Below are 26,726 nucleotides of genomic sequence, written 5' to 3'. Positions count from 1 at the left end.
GTCAAAGTCAGTGTTGTCCCATGAAAAGTCCCAAGAAAAGAAGTACTTAAATATCTACATAAATGTGAGCAGTGTACTCACTTTTGTAATACACTGTATATTCACCTGAGTTTTTGAACACCTGCAGGTAAAAATTGCTAGTGGTGGAGTCAGCATAGATTTGCCTTTGACCTAACACACATCACAATCCTCCGACACCATGCCAACAAGAATACATGTTATCGGTCCTATTAATAATGTTATTGGATTTATTGGGATGACGTCATAATTCCTATTAATGGACCGATAATTATCATGCACCTGTATAATATACTTGACTGACAGCATGAATACCTTGTGAAAAATAACCTCCACAACATTGGACAATCTCCTGACAACACACAAGAATGAGGCTCAGCATTGAGAATAAATAAAAACTTTTTAATATTTGGTGGTGTAAATATATTGCGAGTACAACACGAGAAGACGTTGGAAGAACGACGACGAGTCCCATCATGCATTGCGCTATATTGCAGAGAGCTTTGGTGTCATTTCCCGAAGACGCAGAGAAAACAGAATCAGCTCTGAGAAGTTTCAGTGAAAATAAGTCAAAAGCGATACATTAGAGAAGACTGCAAAATAAAAGGTTTCCCTTCTTGTGCAAATGGAAAAAAAAGTTTGCCAACAATTCTGCTTTCTCTGCTTTTCTAAATAACAAATGAAAATGTAAACTCAGCCAACATTACTACATTCAACAGTCACATGATCAAGTTGGCTCAGCCTATGTAGCATTGCTAGCACTCACATTTATCGTGTAGTTGAATCTTCTTTTTCACCAAATAGTAATCCTTCTGATCAGCACCGAATAAAACACAGCCCATTTCCTGAAGCTACAAGTCCATATAAATAATCATAAAAATACAAACACAGCAATCTAGTGTTGGTGTCGGACATTCTGCGAGCTGATTGGACCGTTTGAGGGACAGAGACAGAGCTGTCTTGTCGACGCAACCAATCGGAGACGTGTAATGTCACACAGTCGCGTCAAATGCCTTTGGGACGGTTTATTAGGGATGCTCTGTCAACCATCTGGAACAGGGATGGGCAAAGTATACACAGTACCATTAGTTCTTCAATCCCACATATCAAGAGCTTATATTAATCAAGACTTTAAATACTGCATGTTTTACTTCTTTAAATGTTATTAAAATCTATTCATTATTTAATTAAAACTTATTACACACTGTATTTATTGCTGATAATGAAGCGCGTTCATTCTTAAGTACATACACTTAACACTTGTTTTAAATAGATTTAACCATTGCTTAATTCTTTAATAGTCAAATAAATTGTGAATGATAAAACGGAGAAAAAAAATGAGAATGCATTGTTTCAATTTCAAATTAAAATGTTTCCATATATTTTCACAGGTGGAGCTTGAGCACCTAAGTTTGCCCAGCCCTGATCAAGAAGCTTTACTGACCAGCTTTAATAAATGAAAACCTGTTCACAGCGCAGCCACGTGGGATCTTCCCTAAAGGTCGACCGATATATCGACCAGCCAATATGAAGACTTTTTTTTCTCTTTCTTTTTTTAATTGGCCAACGGCGATATAAAAGGATGACTGTTTGGGTGATGATCTTTCTTATGAAGGTCGACCTATATTTTGTCCGTCCGGTATATCAGAGCAATATATGGACATTTTTCAAGATTTCTGTTATAACTGATATGTTCACCCTTTGGGGTGATGATCTTTGTTTAAGAAGTAGCATAAGAATTTGTACCTCGAATATATACATTTATATGATGAGTGTTTCAATTGCCTTTCATGGTCAATGTGCCTTAAAAAAAGTAGATCGGCCCCAATTATTGGCTTACAAAATCTGCTTTCGACATTGGCAATTGGCCGATTTTTTTTCTTCTTTTAATCGGTAGGCTATTGACCTTTGAAAATCAGGCGACCTCTAATCTTATCAATTACAGAGGATGCCTTATCTAGCAAGTGACGTTTTCATGTCTTGTATCAAAATTTTTTGTTAGCTGCCCATTTCCAAGAATGTATCAATGGGCCTGTCTTAGAAAAACTGGGAAGCAGGTAAAAATGTACGAATAAAGATGCAATTAAAGTAGGTTTTATTTAACTCCTAATAGCCTCTTAGAATGTGTTTCCTTCAATTTATATGATTTTCTTCAATGGATATACAATTGTTTTCCACCATTATTAACTCCTTGGCCGTCAGTGATGGCGATAGATTCGCGATCCATTTTGAATGGGAACGGGCCAGCAGCCAATGATCGCTGCCAAGCCTCCCAGTCAGAATTAGTTGGGCGTCCATCGCTGTCAATGCCACTGAAAAATGATCATTCCGTGCCAGCCCTTTAATTTCAAGTGGATATGTATAGATCATGAGCCATACATCCACTCAAAACAGGTGGACTTGCAATGTGAACGAGGTTTGAGTTGCCATGACAACAAAAACAAACAAACATCTCGAGAGGCCTTTTTGAGGCGTCCCTAATGAACAGGACAGACAAGTGTGTCGTGTGATTATTTACAGTAATAAACGCAAACGTCCCTCTACAGTTGCGCGCACAAACATGGCTTCCTGGAGAACACGTCACTTCCTGTCACTCTTCGCTGTGCAAACATTCGTGCTCCAGCCGTAGGCCGTTCACGCTGACGCCGTGTGATGTCATCAGATGAGGCGACCGGAGCGTTAGACTGACCTCGGAACAGATGTGGTGTTCATAAAAATGGAAGACCTGTTGCCATGGAAGCAACGTCCTGCCTCCCGATTGGTTGTTCATTCACTGTGGCGTCTGCATGCAAACATTTGTATCATTGACCACATCAGAAGAGGAGACTCCGCCTCCTGCTCAAACTGTTTACTGAGGGGGGAAAAGAAACAAAAACAACACCAAGACTTAAACCTTTTCATGCACGAATTACAGAGGTTTTTTGTTTGTTTTTGTTTTTTACCCTTATAGAACACTTATTTAACTCACTGGCTGCCATTGACATTGCTAGACATCCAGTCCATTTGAACTGGGATGGCGATCGTTCATTCGGCCCTCCCAGCCAAATTGGATTGGAAGTCTAGCACCGTAAATGTAACTGAAAGACGAATATTCGAGGCCAATCCTCCCAGTTGAAATGCATCGGACGTCTATTGTTGTCAATGACATGCAACGAGTTGAATACAATGGGGAGAAAAAAATACTTTAGTGTTACTTGGAGCGGTAACCAGTAGGGGTGGGAACCTGTTGGTAACTCACGATACAATACGATTTGCAATACAAAGCTCATGAAAACAATGATCTCACGATATGGCGATACAACGATTATCGATATAGTGGTCAGGAAATCATTCCACAAAACAAACAGAAAAATAGGTTGTCTTCATTCTTCTGCTGTAAATGTAATAAGTCCAATCCATTTGAACTGTGAGGGTGACATTGAATGAACATCTTCCACTTCAAATGGGCTCCTCCCACTTTTATGGCCATCAGTGGCAGCCAATGCAAGGCGACAAGGTAATTTGGGGCCATTTCAGGTCATTAACTGTTGATTTTAAGTCATTTCCTGCTGATTTTGGGGCGTTTTATGGGTAACTGGCTGTTCTTTAACCCAAAATCAACAGGGAATGAATAGGCAGTGACTCAAACTCAACTGGAAGTGACCTTTAAAAGCCTAAAATGAACAGGAAGTGACCTGTAAATGCCCCAAAAGTCGGAAGAATGACTGTAAATGCTCTGGTGTCCAATGGACAAATGTTCATTCGCCCTTCCATTCTTAATAGATTGAGTGTCAAGCGCCGTCAGTGGCAGCCATAGAGTTAAATGAGACACTATTATGGTGGAAGATTTTGGTAGCAACTTGTTGGTTCCTTTTTTTTAAATTTTATTTTAAACATTGACACCTTTTTAAAACGATATTTTGATACTTGGCAGGAGCATATCGATAACCTTTTGTGACGCAAAGAATCACAATACATCACCATTGCGATATTTTGTCACACCCCTAGTAACCAGAGTGCATTTCAGTTTTTATTTTAAATTTATCAGCATTGTAATAAATCATAATTCCACTGATAATTTTATAAAATTAGTATAAAAAATACAATAAGGATTAATAATAATGTAATAATTGCTAAAATTTAAGTTTTTTTAATGACCAAAAATAGTCATTAACCCTGACCACTGTCCCTAAAGGATTAAAGTCTTTAGTATTATAGAAACATTATACAGAAATGTTATTGTTGATACTTGTTATCCGAGGCAGTGATTCCCAACCACAGGCACAATATTGTGCCATCAGAGTTCAATAGGTGTGCCACAGATAATGATCAAATTTCACTTCATCAGTATAGAAGTCATTTTTTGCTATTGAAAACAAAACAAAAAAATACATCTTTTTTTTTCTTCTTTCTCTGCCTGTGTGACAATCTCTTTTACTGGATGGCAAAAAGCGCATTACCCGTTTGAGATTGTGTTGCAGTTTATAAAATTGAAACGGCAAAGCAGCACACAATGATAAATACATTTATGAGTAATTAAGATATTATTTAAATACAAACTCTGTGTGACATTCTTGTTTGGTGGTGTGCCGTGAGATTTTTCTGCTGGATATGTGTCTATGCTCATGACAGGTTAGAAAACGCGGACGTACAGTATACAGTATATTTTTTTATTGAAGATTCAGATATGGGCGTAAAGAAATAAGGATGTTCCAATGTAGTCACTTATGCAGAGTATTTGTGCATGTTGGCGTGTTTGAATTACCTTGATCTGTTGATCTCACGGTTTCTCGTTCAAGCTGAATCTCTGGAAGAGTAAAGATGGACGTCGCTGGAATAAAAAGCAGAGTGAGATGTCTGTTCCTCATATTTTTAGATGTACGTAGTGGTGGTCCTGAGGTGGGTGCATAAGTAGTAGTAGTACTTGAGCAGCTGTAGTGTAATTGTCTCGTGGCAGACGTAAATGTTTAGTAGTCGTGTTGCATTAGTAGTCATAGTTGTGTACATGCAGCCATCATCTAGTAGTAGACAAAGTCATAAACATAGGGGTGCACATAACAATTTTGGTGCAGCTCTTGAAAGAGTACCACAAAGTGTTGCTTGCTATCCATTTTCTCAAAATTGGCGCTCATTATTTTCCAAACCTAAGAACTTCAAGGAAGTCCTTAAAGGGAAATTTGGACTTGAAGACTTATAGGCTCTAATAAGACACAATTGTTCTCTTTTACTAAAATGAGTTATTAGAACTGCATAAAATATTGCCATTGATTTAAAAATCCACAATATTTAGTACGTTTTGACCTACGGAGGGCATCATGTTTTATGCGAGCAATGGTTTCTCGGGGTGATGACGTAGATTGTCACTGTCACTAGACAAACACTACGGGGTTACTGCAATTCCTTCTACGCGTCGAGATGTACAACACACGCGCACATCGGTTAGAAGCAGCGAGTACTTACTATTTGTGTTTTTATCGAGTCTTTTATTACCTTTTCATTGCCTCAAAATACTTTGCATACGTTTTCCTCTCATACTTTAAAGCATTGTTTTCTTGCAGTAGTTTTAAAGCAGATTGTTGATATGTTGACCACATTAGTCACGTAGCATATTTAAACCACCCTTATTTGATATTACTACACTGAAGTATATTCTTAAGGCATCTTTAGTATGTTCTGTCTGTATGCATCTAAACAAAACAAGCTGAAAGCACACGGTAGCACTTTGGGTGTCAAATTCACCTCTTGTAGAACGTTTCACCAGAGTAGCACATTTTGGCAGAACACCAATTTTCCCCCCCTACTCTCATCTCGTCTTTCCTGTTCATTTTGCTTTTGCTGCTTGTTTTGGGAAATATCGACAGTGCTGTCATGCTCATCAATGTTCCTCTCGGGTTCAAATTGAAAAGGTAGAACAGATGAGATGTTTATGTCGTTAAAGTCGTACTCTAGAAGTCTGGCAGCGTGACAATGCGACGTCACCGCCCTGCGACGTCAACAACAATGGCGACCTACTAGTTAAACTAATTTTAAAAATTTTCACAAGTTTCAATATCAAACTATTTTAACTCATAATAACGTTTATCTTTTAAGAACTACAAGTCTTTCTATCCTTAGATCCCTCTTTAAAGTTTTAGAGTGTAAATATTTAAAGGTCCTAGGAAATGGTGCCCGTGTCAAAAAATGAAAAAGACTGCATTAACGTAGTGTTTTTGTGTTAACCCACAGTTGGCACTCAAATCTTGCTGTCATTTACCATTTCGCAGTTAATTCAACCAAATTAATGCATCAGGGAACGCCCATCTTTTGCCACCAATTCTAGTTATGATGTAGAACATGACTGATGATCATGCCTAGCTTAGTAGTGCTGCAGTCCCTAGTACATGTTGACAAAATGACAGAACGGTCACACGGTAACAACAGAATAGAAAGCCTATGGCTTGCATGCTACCAGACTTCAAAAATCTGCAGCTCCTTCTGATTGTGACATCAACTTCTATGTGGCGAGGTCAAGGCAGCTGAGAAAGGAAGACTAATTTAGAAATCCTTTTATTATTAATCCTTTTCTGTTACTGTTTTTTATGGATTTATGTCAAAAATATGGACTGCTACCGTTTTTAAGTCACTTGCAGTAGTATTTCATAGCATCTTTAACGTTGGGCTCTGGCTATAGTCTGGCCCATGGCCAACATATGTCCCGTCGATATTCTTGTAATTTCCCCTCATAAATCTTTATGAAGTCCATATAAAAAGTAACGTATGCGCTACTTTTATTTTGAAAAGCGTGTGTGTCAGAAGTGCATGAGAGAGCATAGCAACGTGTCTTCATTGTGCAAACTTATGACATAAATTGCATTATTTAGAGCATTATCAAATAGTATCAACACCAACTCAGGTTAGGGCAGTACTTCTCAAATAGTGGGGCGCGCCCCCCAGGGGGGGCGCAGAGCGATGCCGGGGGGGCGCATGTGACCTCGGGGAACATGCTTTTTTTTTTTTTTTTTCTGCCGTACTGGAATAAAGTGTACTTGCGCATCCACTCAGTGGGTGCCAGTGGCGCTCTCATTTTCAGAGTGCGTGCAGTATTTTTGAACTAAGGAAGAGCACTCATCACACAGAAAACAAATATGAAGAGCAGTGCGCCGCCGCCGTTTTCGAAAGCCGTTTTCCGACCGGACTCACTCACGCAGCGACCCACTGTCTTGTCCGGTTCTCACGCCGCCGCCCGATAAGTGCCATTTTCGGCCTGGGATCGTCACGACGACCGCCCTCACCTACGGTTCTACCTCGGCCGCCGAGAATGCGCTTTGTTCGTGCCGTTTGCCTTTATACTGTGGGTGATGAGGAAAGCCTGTTTACTGTGTCTAAAAATAATTATAGCGGACCGCCAGAAGCCAAATCAATTAAGACGCCACTTAAAGACATTCGACCCCAATCTCATTGATAAGCCGCTTGATTGTTTTTCAGCGAAAACGTGCCGAATATTGCCAACAATCGTCCCGCTTTGTCAGTGTTATATCAGTAAACCAGTGAGCATTGTTAGCATACTCATTGCAAAATGACTCCACACCATTGCAAAGGAGGTAATACTGAGTGTGAGCAGCAAAAATAAAAACTGTCCTTCTGTCCAAGGACACTCTTTTTTTCCTTTATTCATTTTTGTTTTTTCGGTCAAATTTTTTGGCATATTGTCCTCATGAGTGAATGTTTCTAATCAATTTGAATTTGTTATTGTTTACTTATTTTATTACATTTTATTTTTCAGTATCAAATGGTCAAAAATGTACCTTGAGTGTATTTTTACAGTTTGAATGTGACTTTTTTTTTTAATTCAGGCAAATTGATGCACGTCAAGTCTTCTCTGTTACAAACAAAACAATGTTAATAAAGTTATACTTTATTATAAGTTGATCGATGTTACTTTTTTTCTTTATTAGAAAAAAGGGACACAATATTAGGCAGATGCGTATTTATGATAGTAATTTTATAGACAAATAATACTATTTACAGTGGCGGCAGAGAGTTTGGGGCGGCGCGAAACATTTACGTCTTGTTTGGGGGGGCGTCGCAGAAAATAATTGAGAAGCACTGGGTTAGGGTTAGTTTTATAGTAGTGGTAATAGTCAGGCAGTTACAGTAAAAAGGTAGATATAGTATTAGTTGTTAGAAGTAGCATTGTGTGCACTACTTACTGTCAGGAAGTGTGCACACTCTGTTTCCAAGGTTACTAAAGTAACAATGAGTCATGGCCTCTGCTGCTGAAGTCCTTTTCTTTCCTTCAAACTACAACCAAGCAAAATAACAATACAATATGTTATACACTATTAGAAACTGATAATTTTGAGTGTGTACAGGAGGTGTTGGCTGACCTGCAGGAATTTTGACAACAGCTGGACGCCATCACTACTGAGCCTGAAAACAAACACAAAAAAACACTTTGTGTGTTAATTGTGCACGTTTGTATTCCTGCCAAGACAGCACTAATTGATTAAAAGTTGTTCAGTAACAGTAGTAGCAGTAGTAGTATTACAGATCTACCTGACTTAAAAAGGTTGTCTCTTGGTTGTTTTTTGTTTTGTTTGCTACATACACAGCTGGCCAAAAATATTGGCACCCCTACAATTCTGTCAGATAATGCTCAATTTCTCCCAGAAAATGATTGCAATTACAAATGATTTGGCAGTAATAGCTTCAGTTATTTTGCTTGCAATGAGAAAACACAAAAAGGAATGAAAAAAAATTAAATCATTATCATTTTACACAAAACTTAAAAAATGGGCCAGACAAAAGTATTTGCACCTTCAGGCTTATACTTGGTAGTACAGCCTTTAGACACAATATCTGCAAACAACCGCTTCCGGTATCCATCAGTGAGTTTCTTACAATGCTTTGCTGGTATTATAGACCATTCTTTTTTGACCAACTGCTCCAGGTCTCTGAGATTTGAAGAGTGCCTTCTCCAAACTGCCATTTTCAGATCTCTTCACAGGTGTTCTATGGGATTCATTTAGAATTCTCCAGTGCTTTCTCTCAAACCACTTTCTAGTGCTTTTTGAAGTGTGTTTTGGATCATTGTCCGGCTGGAAGACCAATGACTTCTAAGGGAGACCCAGCTTTCGCACACTGGGCCCTACATTATGCTGCAAAATTTGTTGGTAGTCTTCAGACTTCATAATGCCATGCACACGGTCAAGTAGTCCAGGGCCAGAGGCAGCAAAGCAACCCCAAAACATCAGGGAATCTCCGTCATGTTTGGCTGTGGGGACCGTGTTCTTTTCTTTGAAGGCCTCGTTTTCCCCCCTGTCAACTCTATGTTGATGCCTTTTCCAAAAAAGCTCTACTTTTGTCTTATCTGACCAGAGAACATTCTTCCAAAACGTTTTTGGCTTTCTCAGGTAAGTTTTGGCAAACTCCAACCTGGCTTTTTTATCAATCTTGCGTTGAAATCTCTCATCAATTTTTCTTTTCCGTCTACATCTAGGGAGATTAGCCATAGTGCCATGGGCCTCACACTTATTGACGACACTGCGCATGATAGACACAGGAACATTCAGGTCTTTGGAGATTGACTTGTAGCCTTGAGATTGCCCAATGCTTTCTCACAATTTTGCTCATCAAATCCTCAGACAGTTCTTTGGTCTTCTTTCTTTTCTCCACGCTCAATGTGGTACAAACAAGGACACGGGACAGAGGTTAAGTCAACTTTAATCCATTTTAACTGGCTGCAAGTGTGATTTAGTTATTGCCACCACCTGTTATGTCCTACAGGTAAGTAACAGGTGCTGTTGATTACACAAATTAGAGAAGCATCACATGATTTTTGAAAGGGTGCCAATACTTTTGTCCGGCCCAATTTTTGAGTTTTGTGTAAAATGATACCAATTTCCAATCATTTGTGTTTTTTTAATTGCAAGCAAAATAAATGGAGATATTATTACAAAAGCATTTGTAATCGCAATCATTTTCTGGAATAAATTGTACATTATCTGACAGAATTGCGGGGGTGCCAATACTTTTGGCCAGCACTGCACATACTCGATTTATTAAAGGAATAAAACATTTTCATGGCAATCTTTTGTACATCAAATTATAGTTGCATTACCGAGGTGTGTGGTCGCCAAGGTTTTCCGGTGGGTATTGAGGATAATTTGCTGCCACAAATTCCTCGTTGGAACCGATTCCTGGCCAGCTCTCCTCAGTCGGTGTTCCTGTTCGTAGGCAACCGCACACACACTGTCACCATGTTTGTGTTACATCAGGTAAAGCATATAAAAAATGTAGTTCGCACCCAACAACTTGAAAATGAAGTGAAGCTCCTCCTCCACGGTGGAACCAGGAAACAATGGCCGACCTGTTGTCATTTCGTACAAGATACACCCTACGCCCCTACAGGCACACACATACAAAGGTATGAGGAAAGTCCATGTAGAGGAGAGACTAATTTGTTATGTCACTAGGTATTTTCCAATAACCGTTTTGAAGGTATACCGATTGAGGTTTTAAAAAGTCACGGTATCAGATACTGCAGACACTCGTTCTACATGAGCTATTTTTAGACTGCACTCTGCCAGTCCGATCGACGTCTTCAAATTAGACTTAACAATCAGTGTGCTGATTCCAGCGGAGAAAACGAGCAGAGCCGTGGCAGCAGGTTAATTATCATTATTATTATTATTTTTTTTTTTTTAAATCAACCCCAAAACGGCTTGCCGTCTACATAAATGGACAACACATTTGTGGACTCTAGGTCTCAATTATGACTAAACATAAATATTTTTTTCTTTTCTTTTTTCTTTTTTACAAACCCCAAAAAGGCTTGCAATCTATATAAATGGACAACACATACGTGGACGATAGGTCTCAATTATGCCTAAACATATATATTTTTTTATGATTAATAATTCTTATTGTATTTTTCACAAATATATTTTTTATGTATGAAAAATCATAAATGAATCAAATGTTAATAAAAACAAAATCAAATTAAATACAATTAATAAAACAAATATATTCTGGTTATGGCCCCCACTAACAGTCTAAAGTTAATCTTTTTTCTTTTTAATTTTATAGTCCCCGTATTTTTCGGACTATAAGTCGCACCTGAGTATATGTCGCACCAGTCATAAAATGCCTAACAAAGAGGGAAAAAAAACATATAAGTCGAACCGGAGTAGAAGTCGCATTTTTGGGAGAAATTTACTTGATAAAATCCAACATATAGAACAGATATGTCATTTTGAAAGGCAATTTAAAATAAAAATACAATAGAGAACAACATGCTGAATAAGTGTACAGTATGATACTGTTACGTGATGCATGGAGAACAAAATGCGAACGTTGCCGGTATGTTAACGTAAAATAGCTTTTAAGAGTTATTCAGACAACTATATGCCTGTCGCGATAACAAATTTTAGTGTGCGATAATTTATTTCATAAATTATTGTGATATGCGATATTATTGCACCCCCCCAATTAAAAAAGAAATAATTACAAAAACACTGTGAGAATACAGTATATATTAATAGATCATGTACACCCATTTAAACGCAATAAATGTTTACTCTTAAATTCACTATACTTTTTAGGAAATCACAACTAAAAACAATAGACCATGCCTCTTTTAAGTAAAAGACAACAATATTAATACTGCACAGAAACACAGAAGAAATAAAATGTGTTTTTTAAGAAAAATAAAATTCCACTTAGTAATTTAAGCATCTAGGCAAATGAAAACGTTTCCCCTCATAGCTTCTGCTATGGCGTTGCATGTGTAATACAGTGGTACCTCTACATACGAAGTTAATTCGTTCCAGGAGCTTGTTTGTAAGTCGAAATGGTCGTATGTCGAGCAGGATTTCCCCATAAGAATACATTATAATTCCAATAATTCTTTACACAGCCCAAAAACCCACACTACATCCTTAATAAATACTGCTGTTACTATTGCAAATAGCAATTACAAAGAGCAAAACAAATAAAATATGAATAACAATCAAAATAACAATAATATAATAATAGCAATAATAACAATAATATAGTACAGTACCTGTAATAATGTAACGAATCGGCTTCTAATGTGGCAGACTTTTTTTTGCTGTACCTGAACGCACCGCAGGGGTGACGGTGAGCAAGACAGCGCTATTTTGCTTTCTGTTTCGATCCTGGCGTCAATAGCAGTGGACACACGGCGAGTTGATGGAATAAATGATTTGAAACCTGACGAAGCTGGTGATTTCTTAGGCGATGTTACCACAATAAGAACTGTCACCTTAACTTATAAAGACTGGCGAACGGAGGGGGACCGCCGGCCGAGATCGTCATTCGACGACCCAGTTCATGGATGCACACACCATGCTTATATTTTGCTATCATTCACAACCTCATTTCAATGGTAAGCGTCACCTTTTTTTTTTTTTTTTTCCCTCCACCTGCACTAAACTAAAAAAGAACTAAAATGCATTTTGCGTAGTTGGTAACAAGGAAGCGGAACTTTTAACTGCACGTCAGCCGCACGCGCGCACACAGGTGCACACGAGGCGATAAATCGCAGCGGAAAAATTATGGCCTAAATAGAATTATTGCATATTACGACAGGCTTAGATAACTATAGCATAAAGAACATGCTAAAAAGTTTACCAAACCATCAGTGTCACTCCAAAACAAAATAACGTGAAATGATATAATAATGTGTTAATAATTTCCCACATACTGTAAGTCGCTCCTGAGTATAAGTCGCACCCCCAGCCAAACTATGAAAAAAAAAACTGCGACTTATAGTCCGAAAATACGGTATTTAAATGAATGACCAATAAAAGATTAACTCTGAGACAAGTCTAGTAGATGCTGTTTTTCCCCCTTTTGGTTGTACATGGTTTAATGAACATTTTCTTGTGTTGTTTTTCATGGTTATTTTATTATTTTTTTAAATTTCTTTGGAGCCAGGGCATTTAATGCATTATTAAGTTTAATCGTTAATGGCTGAAAAATATTTGTATATTTTCTGTAGAGCATAAGCGACCATCAGAGCTAGCTAGCCCCCAAGGAGCGCAAAAGTAAACCACTTGTGTTTACAAAATAGCTTACAAGTGTTGCAAAATTTAAGAATTCAATTTAAGAATTGAAATATTTATTCAGTTAAATTTAGTATGGAGTCAGTTTTTTTTTTTTAACTAAACCAAGTATTCCATCTTTTGTTTAAAAATAAATTTTCAATGAGAATCAATGAGAATACCCTTTTCTTTAACCACCAATTTTTAAAACTGATACATTTTAGAGCTTTAATTCTGATACCGAGATTTTTTCTCAACGTTATTGTTCCATGACAAACTGGTATTGGCCCATTCCTAGTTGTTACAGTAACTAACCACATGTCAATGTGTGTGGAGTAGTCGGTGCTGCCCAACAGGATGTCCGGTGGGCGGTACCACAGTGTTACCACTTCGTTAGAGTATGTCTTGGTTGGAATTGACTTGGCTCGGGCCAGACCTGCAACACCAAATCACATAACTAAACCACCACGTCTCAAGATGAGAATCAACTTTACAAATATAGAAGGCATGCAAAGAACTGAATCAACTGGGAAAAAAAGCAAGAATTTAGAAGAACTATGTGTACAAATAGAACGAGTACACAGTGTAAAAAAATAAAACTTCCCATTAGTCATGCTAACTAAGGATTTTAAGTGGGCATAACTAATTCTTCAATTCTTTTAAGTAATTTAACACAACAATCATTTTATCAAGTTAACATTGTGAACTTGTTTAACTGAGTTGAACTACCAGCAAAAAAAAAAAAAAAAACATTCATCACCAATGACCAAGAAGCTCCATCAAAGACCGTCACTTTTCCCTCACCTTGGACAACTGCACTATTTTCCTCAACAGTCTCGTAAACTAAGAATCATTTTTTACAATACATTAGATTCGAGCGCTAAGAGAGCCTTCTCCATTGCCATACTTGTATACATGTTCCTATATAAAAAAATCTGTTAAAAAAAAACACCTTTTTAAAATGGTTTTCAAATTATAATTCCGTTTATATCCATTTGTTTCATTATGCTCATGTTCTAATCCTGCACCTTGTTTACCTTTTTTCATAACTACAGTGCCTTGCAAAAGTATTCGGCCCCCTTGAACCTTGCAACCTTTCGCCACATTTCAGGCTTCAAACATAAAGATATAAAATTTTAATTTTTTGTCAAGAATCAACAACAAGTGGGACACAATCGTGAAGTGGAACAAAATTTATTGGATAATTTAAACTTTTTTAACAAATAAAAAACTGAAAAGTGGGGCGTGCAATATTATTCGGCCCCCTTGCGTTAATACTTTGTAGCGCCACCTTTTGCTCCAATTACAGCTGCAAGTCGCTTGGGGTAAGTTTCTATCAGTTTTGCACATCGAGAGACTGATATTCTTGTCCATTCTTCCTTGCAAAAAGAGCTCGAGCTCAGTGAGGTTGGATGGAGAGTGTTTGTGAACAGCAGTCTTCAGCTCTTTCCACAGATTCTCGATTGGATTCAGGTCTGGATTTTGACTTGGCCATTCTAACACCAGGATACGTTTATTTTTGAACCATTCCATTGTAGATTTGGCTTTATGTTTTGGATCATTGTCCTGTTGGAAGATAAATCTCCGTCCCAGTCTCAGGTCTTGTGCAGATACCAACAGGTTTTCTTCCAGAATGTTCCTGTATTTGGCTGCATCCATCTTCCCGTCAATTTTAACCATCTTCCCTGTCCCTGCTGAAGAAAAGCAGGCCCAAACCATGATGCTGCCACCACCATGTTTGACAGTGGGGATGGTGTGTTCAGGGTGATGAGCTGTGTTGCTTTTACGCCAAACATATCGTTTTGCATTGTGGCCAAAAAGTTCAATTTTGGTTTCATCTGACCAGAGCACCTTTTTCCACATGTTTGGTGTGTCTCCCAGGTGGCTTGTGGCAAACTTTAAACGAGACTTTTTATGGATATCTTTGAGAAATGCCTTTCTTCTTGCCACTCTTCCATAAAGGCCAGATTTGTGCAGTGTATGACTGATTGTTGTCCTATGGACAGACTCTCCCACCTCAGCTGTAGATCTCTGCAGTTCATCCAGAGTGATCATGGGCCTCTTGGCTGCATCTCTGATCAGTTTTCTCCTTGTTTGAGAAGAAAGTTTGGAAGGACGGCCGGGTCTTGGTAGATTTGCAGTGGTTTGATGCTCCTTCCATTTCAATATAATGGCTTGCACAGTGCTCCTTGAGATGTTTAAAGCTTGGGAAATCTTTTTGTATCCAAATCCGGCTTTAAACTTCTCCATAACAATATCTCGGACCTGCCTGGTGTGTTCCTTGGTTTTCATAATGCTCTCTGCACTTTAAACAGAACCCCAAGACTATCACAGAGCAGGTGCATTTATACGGAGACTTGATTACACACAGGTGGATTCTATTTATCATCATCGGTCATTTAGGACAACATTGGATCATTCAGAGATCCTCACTGAATGTCTGGAGTGAGTTTGCTGCACTGAAAGTAAAGGGGCCGAATAATATTGCACGCCCCACTTTTCAGTTTTTTATTTGTTAAAAAAGTTTAAATTATCCAATAAATGTTGTTCCACTTCACGATTGTGTCCCACTTGTTGTTGATTCTTGACAAAAAAATTAAATTTCATATCTTTATTTTTGAAGCCTGAAATGTGGCGAAAGGTTGCAAGATTCAAGGGGGCCGAATACTTTTGCAAGGCACTGTATATAGCATCTTTAAGCATCTTTAAAAGTGCTCCACAAACAAAATGCATTAATGTTATGAAGCATATGTTCCATACTTAAATGTCTGAGTAAACTGAACTTTAAATCGGAATTTGTGTGAAATGGTTGCAGCCTCACTCAGGATGCCTTCAAAAGCACTCCTCGCAAATGGGCAGACAGCCAGGTTATTTAGCTCAGTTCTCCACACGCTACGCTGCCACGGTAATGGCAAGTGTTCCAGCCCAGGTTGGAGCAAAATGTTAAAGATTTACTTAAACTGAAGCTTAGTTTACTTTGATTGTTGAGTTCAGAGTGTTAACTCGTTTTTTCGTAAACATTCTAACACAAATTAAAAATTCAAATGAAATTGGATGACGTAAAATTTAAAGTTGAGACAGCTTTTTTCCCATGCATCGATAGCCACTGAAGAAGACAAGAAGCACTCACCAAAGTCGGCCAGTTTGAGTTCTCCCCGTTCATTAATGAGCAGGTTTTGGGGCTTGAGGTCTCGATGGAGAACTTTCCTACGATGACAGTAGGCCAACCCTCGCAGTAACTGGAAGAGGAAAAGCTGAAAGACAGAATAACATGGAACCATCACGTCAACAGGTTTGAAACAAACCGCAACGATAAGACGACCACGCACTTGGACGTTGTGCACGTGGATGATATTGCCACAGTCGTCCAGGTATTGTTTCAAATCTTTGTCCTAAAACGACAAATGCACAAATTGAAACATGTAACCATGTAAAACCTATGCAGGAATATGTTGTTTGCATGTATGCATGCATGCATTTATGTGTCTCACCAAGTACTCAAAAACCAGTGTGAGGGACTTCTGTGTGTGGATGATGTCGTGAAGTGTTACGATGTTGGCATGTTTCAGGTCCTTCAGCAGAGATACTGACACACAAAAAGCACACGTGTCACTGAATATCTATGCATTGAATTATTTTTTTTTTTTTAACTCATTGGCTGCCATTGATGGTGATAGATGCCCAACCAATTTTGAGTTAGAGGGCTAACAGCGATCATTCGGTGCCAGCGCCTCCCAGTCAAAATGGATTGTTTGCCTTTGATTGTCAAAATTTGCAATGGAATTTTTTGTTTGTTTAAATTTGTTGACAAGGCTAGTTGACAAAGACCTCCCACAAGCACCTTCTCTGATGGCTGTACACGGGGCTCCTTCTTCGTGCTCGAGCCGAATTTCCTTCAAAGCTACCAAGTTGTCTGTCAGCTTACTGCGGCCCTTGTATACGGTGGCATAGGTGCCCTAGACATACACATAAAGACCCACAGACAGGTCATACACAGACAGACATGCTGATAAGTTAGGAAAATTTAGTCATTCTGACCTCTCCCAGTTTGTCTAGTTTGATGTAAGTCTCCAATTTGCCGAAGCCAATCTCTGACTGCATACAAAAGGATACGGGAGAATTACCGATAACACCAAGTTCCATAGTAACAAAAACAAACAGATACATACCAGAGAGACTCTACGCAGCCGCCTGCTAATTGGTTGTTCGAACAGCGCTGGACCAATCACATTGCACTTTTCCAGGTAGCCGTCTGGAAGACGAATGTCTGCCGGCAATGACAAACGTTTGTTGATGTCCTGTGAAACAAACGAAGAGAAATGCATAAATGTACATATTTATTTCTTCTTAATTCATCTTACATTACCTACCGTATTTTCGGACTATAAATCGCAGTTTTTTTTCCATAGTTTGGCAGAGGGGGTGTCTTATATCCCTGGGAGCGACTTATGTGTGATTATTTACGGTCGGGTCGGGCCTCACTTCTCTGTTGCTAACTTTTTAAAAAATAAATATATATTCATATATTTACTGTATACTAAAACGATGTATGGATGTTAAATAAAATAATTTGGATAAAACAGAGAAGGCGCTTTTCAATCTTCCTCTCCCGTGCCCTGGTGCCTTCCGTGAGCATCCTGGTATTTCCTTTTCGATATGGAGCAGCTATAGGAGTGAAAAACTAAAGACAGGGGAACTGAAAAGCAAACAACTGCGGGAGGAGTGGGATATGGAAAGGATTCAAATTGATTGTTGAAAATGCTATACGGAAACTTGTGTAGGCTTCGCTAAATGTAAACAAATGTGGCGCTTTGGTCTCATATGACAAATATATTTAACAAACTTTTCCAGCATTATTTCGTTGTGTAAATGCATTTATAATGATCATAAAAATATGTAGACTATTATTGAGAAAACTTTTTTGGTTTTGGTTTTTTTTCTGCCAACGCGAGGAGATGAAAATAAATGTAAAATCTACAATCCGCCTGTTAGAACAGACACGCAAGATATAAATGTTTATTGAATATCCATCTTACAGTCTTGTTTAACTGGGAAATTTCGTTAAAAAAGACAGGCTTTAATTTGTTATTATTATGTATATATGCACCGGCATCGTCACAAACGTGATCATGGAAAGCAGGCAGGAAAGAGAGGTGCGACTGCATCTGAGCCGAAATAACCCAGATTTAAATTGATTTTTTTCATCTCGAAAAAGGCAGATACTGATATATGTCAAATTTCCAAATATCTGCGCTTATAATTGGCCCAGCGGATAATCAGTCAATCTCTAATGCAGAGTGTGCATCACTGCAGACGCCACACCGATCTGCCTGTCAATCTCCAACTCCATTCTTCCCTCACTCGTGTATGTAAGTATATCGGGGATAACTAAACTCTTCTATTTGGGGAAGGACCTTATTCCTGAAGTCTATTGCAAGATTACTGAATGTTTTATCGAGAACATTTTATATTGATATTGAAGGTGGGTCAATGGTCATACTAGTGCTGCAATGATTAACTGAGTAACTCGAGTAATTCGATTAGAAAAAAGATTTGAATTAAATTTTGCAGCTTCGAGTATTCGTTTAATCAAAGTGGTGTACTATTTTTTTTTAAAGTGTGTTGCATGTAGTTTTATTGATTTGGGGGAATACACTGCCCTTTAGTGGCAACAGTGAATATGACATAACTCATTACACATGGCTGAATGCAGCTGCTCCCTGATAAGACCGACATAAGCTTAGTTTTTGTTGGAGCTAATTTTTTTTTAATGCATTCGTAATTTAGTTTATAGGCAGGGGTGCACATAATTTTTTTGCCCAGGTTCTCAGAGGAGGACCTGGAGATGTGACTTGGTCCTCATTGAGGTTGAGAGCCGACCCGCCTGATGCAATAAATTTATGACAAGCTTTACTTAGAGCCAATTAACTTTAATTAATTATATTAACAATTAATGCTTGATTAACATCAACTGGCACAACAAAATTGCAATTACTTTGAAGTGAAATGTAAAGAAATAAAAAGCACCAATTCAAAATAAAGGGCATTATGCGGCTCCCACATAAACTCCAAGCCTTTTTAAAAGTGGGATGTCCTCCTCATAAGACCTCATTGAAAGTGCATGTTTAGCTTTGTAAAATGCGAGCAAAAACACGTTTGTCAGTGCATGTCGCTGTTCATTACCTTTATTCCGCCACATGTCCATAGGGCGAGTGGGGTCCTGTTTGACATCGATAGTTTGCTTAATTGCCACATGCTCTCTGTTTTTTTCGTGCTTTTCAAAGTTTGGATGGCTGAAATTCTTTGACCCTACATAATATGCTTCTCTTATCGGTGACATTGGGATTCTCACGGCACATTTTGTACCGCATTTCCGTGCGAGCATCATTTGCTTCTAGCCATGGTACTTCCTGTAGCCACTTTTCAGCAAAAGTCCTTTTTATCGGTAGCTCCGGTGACGTCTCTGTCGTCTGTCTGTCTTTTGACGGGGGTGGGGGAACACGGAAGTAATTACTCAGTGTGGCCTGCCTCTTCGACATTTTGAGAAGTTATTTTCTCATGTCCGCCGCAGCCATCGGTACGCAAAAGCGTATGGAAGCCGTTGAGGGCCAGCGCGTTTGTCTACGTCCAGTACGCATGCGCGCATGCGGACCACTTATGTGCACCCCTGTTTATAGGTATATTTAGTTGTTTTTTGTGGGAATATGTGTTTGAACAATTTGTTAAGAGCTTTGAAAAAAAAAAACCTTATAATTTTATAGCATTTAAGCCAGCGGGCTTTTGCAATGTAAGTTAGCCAATTGTTCTTTTGTTGTATTTAGATTAAGCCTGAACGAAATATCGTTTAAACATCGCCATCGCGATGTGCGCATGCACGATAGTCCCATTGCAAGGACGTGTGATAGTTTTTTTTTCAATCCACAAGCCTTTGTTCTGCTCCATTCGCTCGCACAGCCTCCCTCACCCCCTCTCCCAGCTCTAAAGGCCCAAGTACACTGCATGCGTAATCGTTGCGGTTCCGGTCCGGTTCAGTGTTGCCTGCGTGCCACGCAGTCCGTCAAAAACAGGCAAATCATACCGGCTGCTGCACGGCTGCAGTCCGCCAACCTCGTCCCACCCCCCGTGAGCTCTCGTGTGATCGCGCGCGATAATGTGCCATTTAAAACAACGAAAAACACACGGAGTCTATACTCATCAGAGAAGCAGAGAGAGAGCACATATTTTCTTTGCATATTGATATTTTAGTTAATCTGGAATTAAGAGACAGACATGACTGCATCATGATGAGATCAGGACAGAAAAACACACATAATAGGACACCTTGCAGCTTCCTTTTTTATATTGTCCTTATAGAAAGGATCTGCTGCATCATAAATGATTTTGTGGGTTTCCACCTCCATGATGAAGCGCTCAACAATCATCTTCGCTCGTGTTTAAACCGTGATTAGGTACCTGGGCTGTTACGTCCAGGCCCAGCTCCGCCCATTTTGTCGGATGCATGTCTGGCAAAAATAGAAAATAGCCTATACCATCCGGCAGGCATGCGGCACGCCGGAGGTGGTTCGCAGTCAAGCCGGAGCACTGACGCGGCCGGTATACGTTGAACAATAGGATATAATGGGAACGGATTGGCTCCGGCGCTATTTTTTACCGGAGTCGGACCGGAACCGCAACGATCACGCATGCAGTGTACTTGGGCCTTTAGTCACTGCGGCACTTGCTTATTAAAGTTAACGATGTCTTTGATCTTGCCAAAGAAGGGACATGACAAGGGCAGCAATCTGTCAATCATCGTTTAACTTGTTAAACAGTTTCTGCAAGGAAGCGCAGGCTGGAATGAATGTGTGTGTGTGTGGGGTGTGCGTATGTGTTTGGAGACATTCGAGACATATAAAACAAACGCCAGCAGTGATCATGAGGAGTTTGTAATTTCTACATGTCACTCCAAGAGTCACAGCCAGGTTAGGTAAACAGAAGCATTTAATAAAGCCAAGCATTTTTCTACTACAGTACTTTATTCTTGTTTAAAAATGATTTGGTGGGACAGTTATGTTTAAAACTGATCATAAATATTACATTTAAAGTGCGTAAAAACCATTTATTAAAATATATAATATATATACATTTTCATAAATCATACTTACGATGATTTACGGGAAAAAAGTGAAAAAACATGTCTTATATGTATCTCTTTCCAATGCTAAATCTGAATAAATACATTGAGCACACACACAAAAAGAAAAAAAATTGGGGGGGGGGGGCTACTTCGCGGTTTTTCCACTTATCGCGGCGGGTTCTGGTCCCTAGTAACCACGAAAAACGATGGAATACTGTAGTGTACACTGTGGTCATAGTGAGTCATCCAAAGTCTTTCCAAACAGCTATTCAAGTCAACTAGTGATTATTTTATTTATTTATTTATTTATTTATTTTTAAAAATATATATATATATACATATATATACATATATATATATATATATATATATTTTTTTTTAATATCGCAATATAATGTCGCAATATATCGCAAACTCCAAAAAAAACACAGCAATAGTTTGTTCCAATATCGTTCAGGCCTAATTTAGATAATCATTTATTTTTTTATACCGCTTGAGACTCAGCTTAGGTATTTTAACTTTTCATGCTCCTTATGCGAATACTCGATTATTCGAACTTATTACGACTGCTAAAATAATCGATAGATGCAACCCTAGGCGATACATATTGATATTAAATTATCGCCCATTCTCAAGAGAGAGTTGAGCAGAGAAAGACTGACATTTTCTGGACGCAGGATTTCATTATCAAGCCAAGTGAAGCCTAAGTCAGCAGGGTAATAGGCTGTCTTCATACCTCAGTAGATATCTTCTTTGTCCTCATTCGAACTCGGACTGGACTCTGGACATCATCTGACGAGGACGTTGGCTCATTTTCTCCATCAGAGCTCATCTTAACATCCTCATGGACTATCTCTGTTTGCACATGGGACAAAAGGGACAAGCATGAGGACACACAATGAGGACACAACGCAGGCCGACTTAGACAAAGCTTTTTTTTGTTTTTTTCCCCAGACATAGCGTGAACTTAAAATCCCTTATTTCCCCCCCAAAGTTACCAGTGTGCCTAATAAATTGTATGCCTTATGTATGAAGTCTGGTTATAAATAAAAGCAAAATAAAGCAACTAAACAGATAATCAATTAACAAAATAAAGAACAAATGCAGTAAATTAATGCACTGATATCCCTTATAATCTGGTGCGCATTATGTATGAAATTAAACTCATTAATTGGTGGTGCGCCTTATAATCCTAAAAATACGGCAATTTATTTATTAATTCAATATTTTCTTCTAGGACGATTGCTTGATCAGTTTCTATTATTCAAAGGGCAACGCTGCTGACATAAAAAAAAAAAAGACCCCATTTTTATTTTCTTTTTCTATAAGTAACAGGAAAAAAACCGACGGATAGAAATTTTGTGCACGGAATTCTTTAAAAGAATTTTGGCTGCAATGGCCATCTCTATAGACGATACACTCAGGTCCTACCCAGTCTGCTGCTGTGGTTCAAGTACGAGCTCAGACTGCGTCCCAGTCCTCTAGGTCGGCGGCTATATGACTGAAAAAGAGACTGAACTGATGAAGACGACCCTCTGACTTTCACTCCACCCGATGAAGGACGAAGGGTGCCGGCCTCTGAAAGGTTAGAAGAACAAAATGGAATGGAAATACATTATTGACGCAGATACAACAAATTATATAATACAAAAGCTAAAAAAAGTATGTTGCGAAATTAAGTAAAAATAAAGAGGAAGTGCAGATGCTTTATTGAGTTAATGCACGTTAATTAGGATTGCAAAACATTGTGATATGTTGCGAGCAATAAATACCCGAGTCACTGTGCGACGTAATTTCTTGGTGTTCGCTCAGTGTCCGGTCTCCTCCCCCAGCCCCTCCCCTCCCCAGGGTGAGGGACAACTGCCGTTTGATTTTCCTCATCCTCTCCATGAGGGGGGGCCGGGAAGCTGAGGGGGGCGGGGCAGCCAGCGTGGACGACCCACCTGCACACATGTCATCAATGTCCCATTAATAAGATAAGCAAATTAGTTTCTGAAAATAATGCAAACATGGATAAGTCTGGGCTTCTACTAGTGAGGACTAACAAAAATGCAGGATTGTCTCAATAGAAAAGGTTGACTACCTGATATATAGCACAAGAGCAATCTACGAGGGGTATTCAAAAAGTAATGCACCCAACTTTATTATGTACAAATTATAATAGCAACATGTATTATACATCAAAAGAAAGGTACAAGTGTGGGCATTACATTTTTACTTTTCCACATAGTCTCCACCTCTCTCAAGAGCTACAGTCCACCTATGAACGAGTGCATGTATACCAGTGTTATCGAACTCAGCCGTTTGATCTCTAAGCCAATTCTTGACAGCAATTTTCACTTCATCATCATTGGCATATCGGTTGCCCCGGAGTCCTTCTTTGAGGACTCCGGGAAGAGGAAGAGGTGTTAGTCTGACGGTGCCAAATCAGGAGAATATGGCGGATGTGGTATCACAGTCCATCCAAATGAAGTGATGACCTCCACGGTCATGACCTCCTGATGCTTGTGTGAGGACGTGCATTGTCATGCTGGAGGAGCACATTTGCCATGTCCAAGTTGGGCAAAGCACGTCGAATTCTTGCTTTGAGCTTCCTTTGAGTCTCAATATATACCTCAGAGTTAATGGTTTCCCCCTTCGGCAAAAAATCCACAAGGATTACACATTCAGAATCCCAAAAAGCAGTGGCCATAATTTTGCCATCTGACTTTTGATTTCGATTACAGCTCTTTGTTTCTGACGAGCTTCAAGAGGGGCAGCCATTTTGGAAGCTAGTTTAATTAACCCTCATGCTACACTGTCTACATTTTTTGTAAATTTTCGAATTTCTCACCTTTAAATCAAAGAAAAAGCATATTAAAAAAAACACCAGAGAGCTGCCTTTTCCAGGGGGTGTCTAAAATGTCCTGAATTTCAAAATGCCACCTGCTGAGCTTTCTAAGGCATTGCAGCAATGAGATTTTACTTTTGATACTGAAACATAGCATTTTTACATTTTTTGTAGCATAGACACCCATTATAATTCCAATTTTTGAATGCATTGTAAACCTAATGTGCAAAAATGCATTTCCCGCGATTACCACATCAATTGCTTTATTTACGCTTGTTCAGACGTATGCATGCCAAATTTTTGGGTTGAGAGCATTTACACCCCTTCACCGTTAGGTAACGCCAGAGGCTGCAAATGATTTTGCCTTTTTGCAGCCGGCTCCAAAATTTTGCATCTGTGTTCAACAATTCCGGTCGGGACTTTAGTAGGGCTTGGTGGGGGCCTCCAGAAATGACTGGCCGAGTTCTTTTTCAAAAAATAAAGTGTTTGTTTGAATTTTATACGTCTACGCAATACGCATGCGTGTGAGCGTCTTTAGTTCAAACAGATGTTCTGCATAGAGATTGGCTCAGATTTCGAAAGTTACGTTTTGAGTTGCGTTTTTGAATCTCAACTATGATTGGTCCGCCTCGTGTTTGAATTTATTAGCCCGCGATTGGTCAAGCTCCGATTGATAGAAAGAGGAGGTCCTCCTCTTATTACGCGGCGTCATCCTAGGGAGCGTCAGGATGACGGGAGTCATAATAGTCGGGTCGGATCCATCGGGCAGCGCCGATCATACTTATGGAACTCGGAAAACAAAAAAGCGATATGGCATCCAACCAACGAAGTGGCTGGACATTACGTCCCTGCGCGAATCCCCACGTTGTATGCAGTATGATGCTAGATGAGCAGTCGGGAGACGGCGTTTGCGTTATTTGTAAACCAGGAGATCGTCGCGAAAATAGTCGCATTGACCAACATCCAAGGGCTCCGATCGCTCAAGAACTGGTCTCCCCTCACGCCTCAAGAGCTGCGGGCGTATATCGGGCTGCTCATCCTAGCTGGAATGTACCGCTCCAGGCATGAAGCGACGAGCAGCTTGTGGTGCGTCAAGACCGGGCGTTCGACGTTCCCCGACGCAATGGCTCATCGGGGGTTCATGGAGATCAACCGAATGCTCCGGTTCGATGATAAGCTGCTTAGACCACAGCGGTACTATGCAAGCAAACTGTCGCCGATTTAAGATTTGTGGATCAGCTGGATTTTCCGGCTGCATGAAATGTATAACGTGGGACGTAACGCGTCCGTGGACGAACACCTAATTGCCTTTAGAGGACGCTGCTGCTTCAAACAATATATGCCGTCAAAGCCCGCAAAGTATGGCATGAAGATTTGGGCCCTTTGTGACTTGAACCTCCTACGCATCAAAGCTGGAGGTCTACACCGGCAATCCTCCAGGGGACACGCGTCAACACAACGTGGGATTGCTTGTGGTGCTGGGACTCAGTGACTGATTGCTTTATATAAATTCTGTTATAAATTCTTCATAGCTGTTGTGACTTTCCTTTTCAAGGTTATAGTGTATGGATAGCTCTGACTCCAGTGAACATTTTGAGTGGTTGAAAGTAAAAAAAATATTCATAAATGACTTCGTTATCACACCTCAAAACAGTTACAATTATTGTAAAAATTGCGTGTTTACACAAAAATGGCCATCGCAAAAAATAGGCATGCATAAAAAATATATATATATTATTATAACTCATTGACCTTTTCAAGGCTCTAATTGTGTGATATGAAATGTTCCAATTCATGTTTTATATGTATATATATATATATATATATATATATATATATATATATATATATATATATATATATATATATGTATGTATGTATGTATGTATGTATGTATGTATGTATGTATGTATGTATGTATGTATGTATGTATGTATGTATGTATGTATGAGGTATTATACACAAAAATGGCCATCGCAAAAAATAGGCATGCATAAAAAATATATATATATATTATTATAACTCATTGACCTTTTCAAGGCTCTAATTGTGTGATATGAAATGTTCCAATTCATGTTTTATATATATATATATATATATGTATGTATGTATGTATGCAGCATAGTTTGTTTTGGTTACAGCACAGTACTGCTTTTATTGTCCATAGAGGGCAAAAAATACAAATAAAAAAATAAAAACTATATATGTATGGATAGCTCTGATGCCACTGAATCATTTTGAGGGGTTGAATGTAAAAAAATATTCAGAAATGACTTAGTTATCGCACCTCAAAACATTTACAAATATTGTAAACAATTGTATGTTTAGGGGTATTATACACAAAAACGACCATTGCCAAAAATGGGCATGGATAAAAAAAATTCTGATATTATAACTCTTTGACCTTTTCAAGGCTCTAATAGTGTGATATGAAATTTTCCAATTCAGTTTTGTTTTATACATATATATCCAACATAGTTAGTTTTGGTCGTAGCACAGTACTCCTTTAATTGTCCATAGAGGGCAAAAAATACAAATAAAAAAATAAAAACTATATATGTATGGATAGCTCTGAAGCCACTGAATCATTTTGAGGGGTTGAATGTAAAAAAATATTCAGAAATGACTTAGTTATCGCACCTCAAAACATTTACAATTATTGTAAACAATTGTATGTTTAGGGGTATTATACACAAAAACGGCCATTGCCAAATATGGGCATGGGTAAAAAAAAAAT

At 38.8% G+C, this 26,726-nt stretch overlaps 1 protein-coding gene across 3 annotated transcripts in view; it reads right to left on the bottom strand.

The window, feature by feature from the left end:
* Positions 1-399: 399 nt before the first annotated feature.
* LOC130911930 (cyclin-dependent kinase 16-like) overlaps positions 400-26,726 on the bottom strand; it is a 37,454-nt gene continuing 11,127 nt past the window's right edge. For 2 of the 3 annotated variants that reach the window (XM_057829615.1, XM_057829613.1), the window contains exons 2-17: positions 22,932-23,102; positions 22,591-22,737; positions 21,896-22,014; positions 17,213-17,341; positions 17,082-17,138; positions 16,885-16,999; positions 16,535-16,629; positions 16,373-16,435; positions 16,174-16,297; positions 13,359-13,479; positions 10,283-10,380; positions 10,097-10,202; positions 8,364-8,406; positions 8,187-8,277; positions 4,763-4,828; positions 400-2,800 (exon numbers count right to left, since the gene is read on the bottom strand). In XM_057829615.1, coding sequence (XP_057685598.1) covers positions 2,727-2,800; positions 4,763-4,828; positions 8,187-8,277; positions 8,364-8,406; positions 10,097-10,202; positions 10,283-10,380; positions 13,359-13,479; positions 16,174-16,297; positions 16,373-16,435; positions 16,535-16,629; positions 16,885-16,999; positions 17,082-17,138; positions 17,213-17,341; positions 21,896-22,014; positions 22,591-22,737; positions 22,932-23,049 — 1,566 coding nt within the window. In that variant the 5' untranslated portion in view covers positions 23,050-23,102 and the 3' untranslated portion in view covers positions 400-2,726. Of the gene's footprint in view, positions 2,870-4,762; positions 4,829-8,186; positions 8,278-8,363; positions 8,407-10,096; positions 10,203-10,282; positions 10,381-13,358; positions 13,480-16,173; positions 16,298-16,372; positions 16,436-16,534; positions 16,630-16,884; positions 17,000-17,081; positions 17,139-17,212; positions 17,342-21,895; positions 22,015-22,590; positions 22,738-22,931; positions 23,103-26,726 lie in introns of all 3 variants that reach the window. The other variant, XM_057829614.1, reaches the window with a different exon arrangement.

The sequence above is a fragment of the Corythoichthys intestinalis genome, chromosome 2, assembly GCF_030265065.1.
Source record: "Corythoichthys intestinalis isolate RoL2023-P3 chromosome 2, ASM3026506v1, whole genome shotgun sequence".
Taxonomy (NCBI): Eukaryota; Metazoa; Chordata; class Actinopteri; order Syngnathiformes; family Syngnathidae; genus Corythoichthys; species Corythoichthys intestinalis.
Note: the sequence above shows the minus strand (reverse complement) of the source record. Positions and strands in the feature narration are given on the sequence as shown.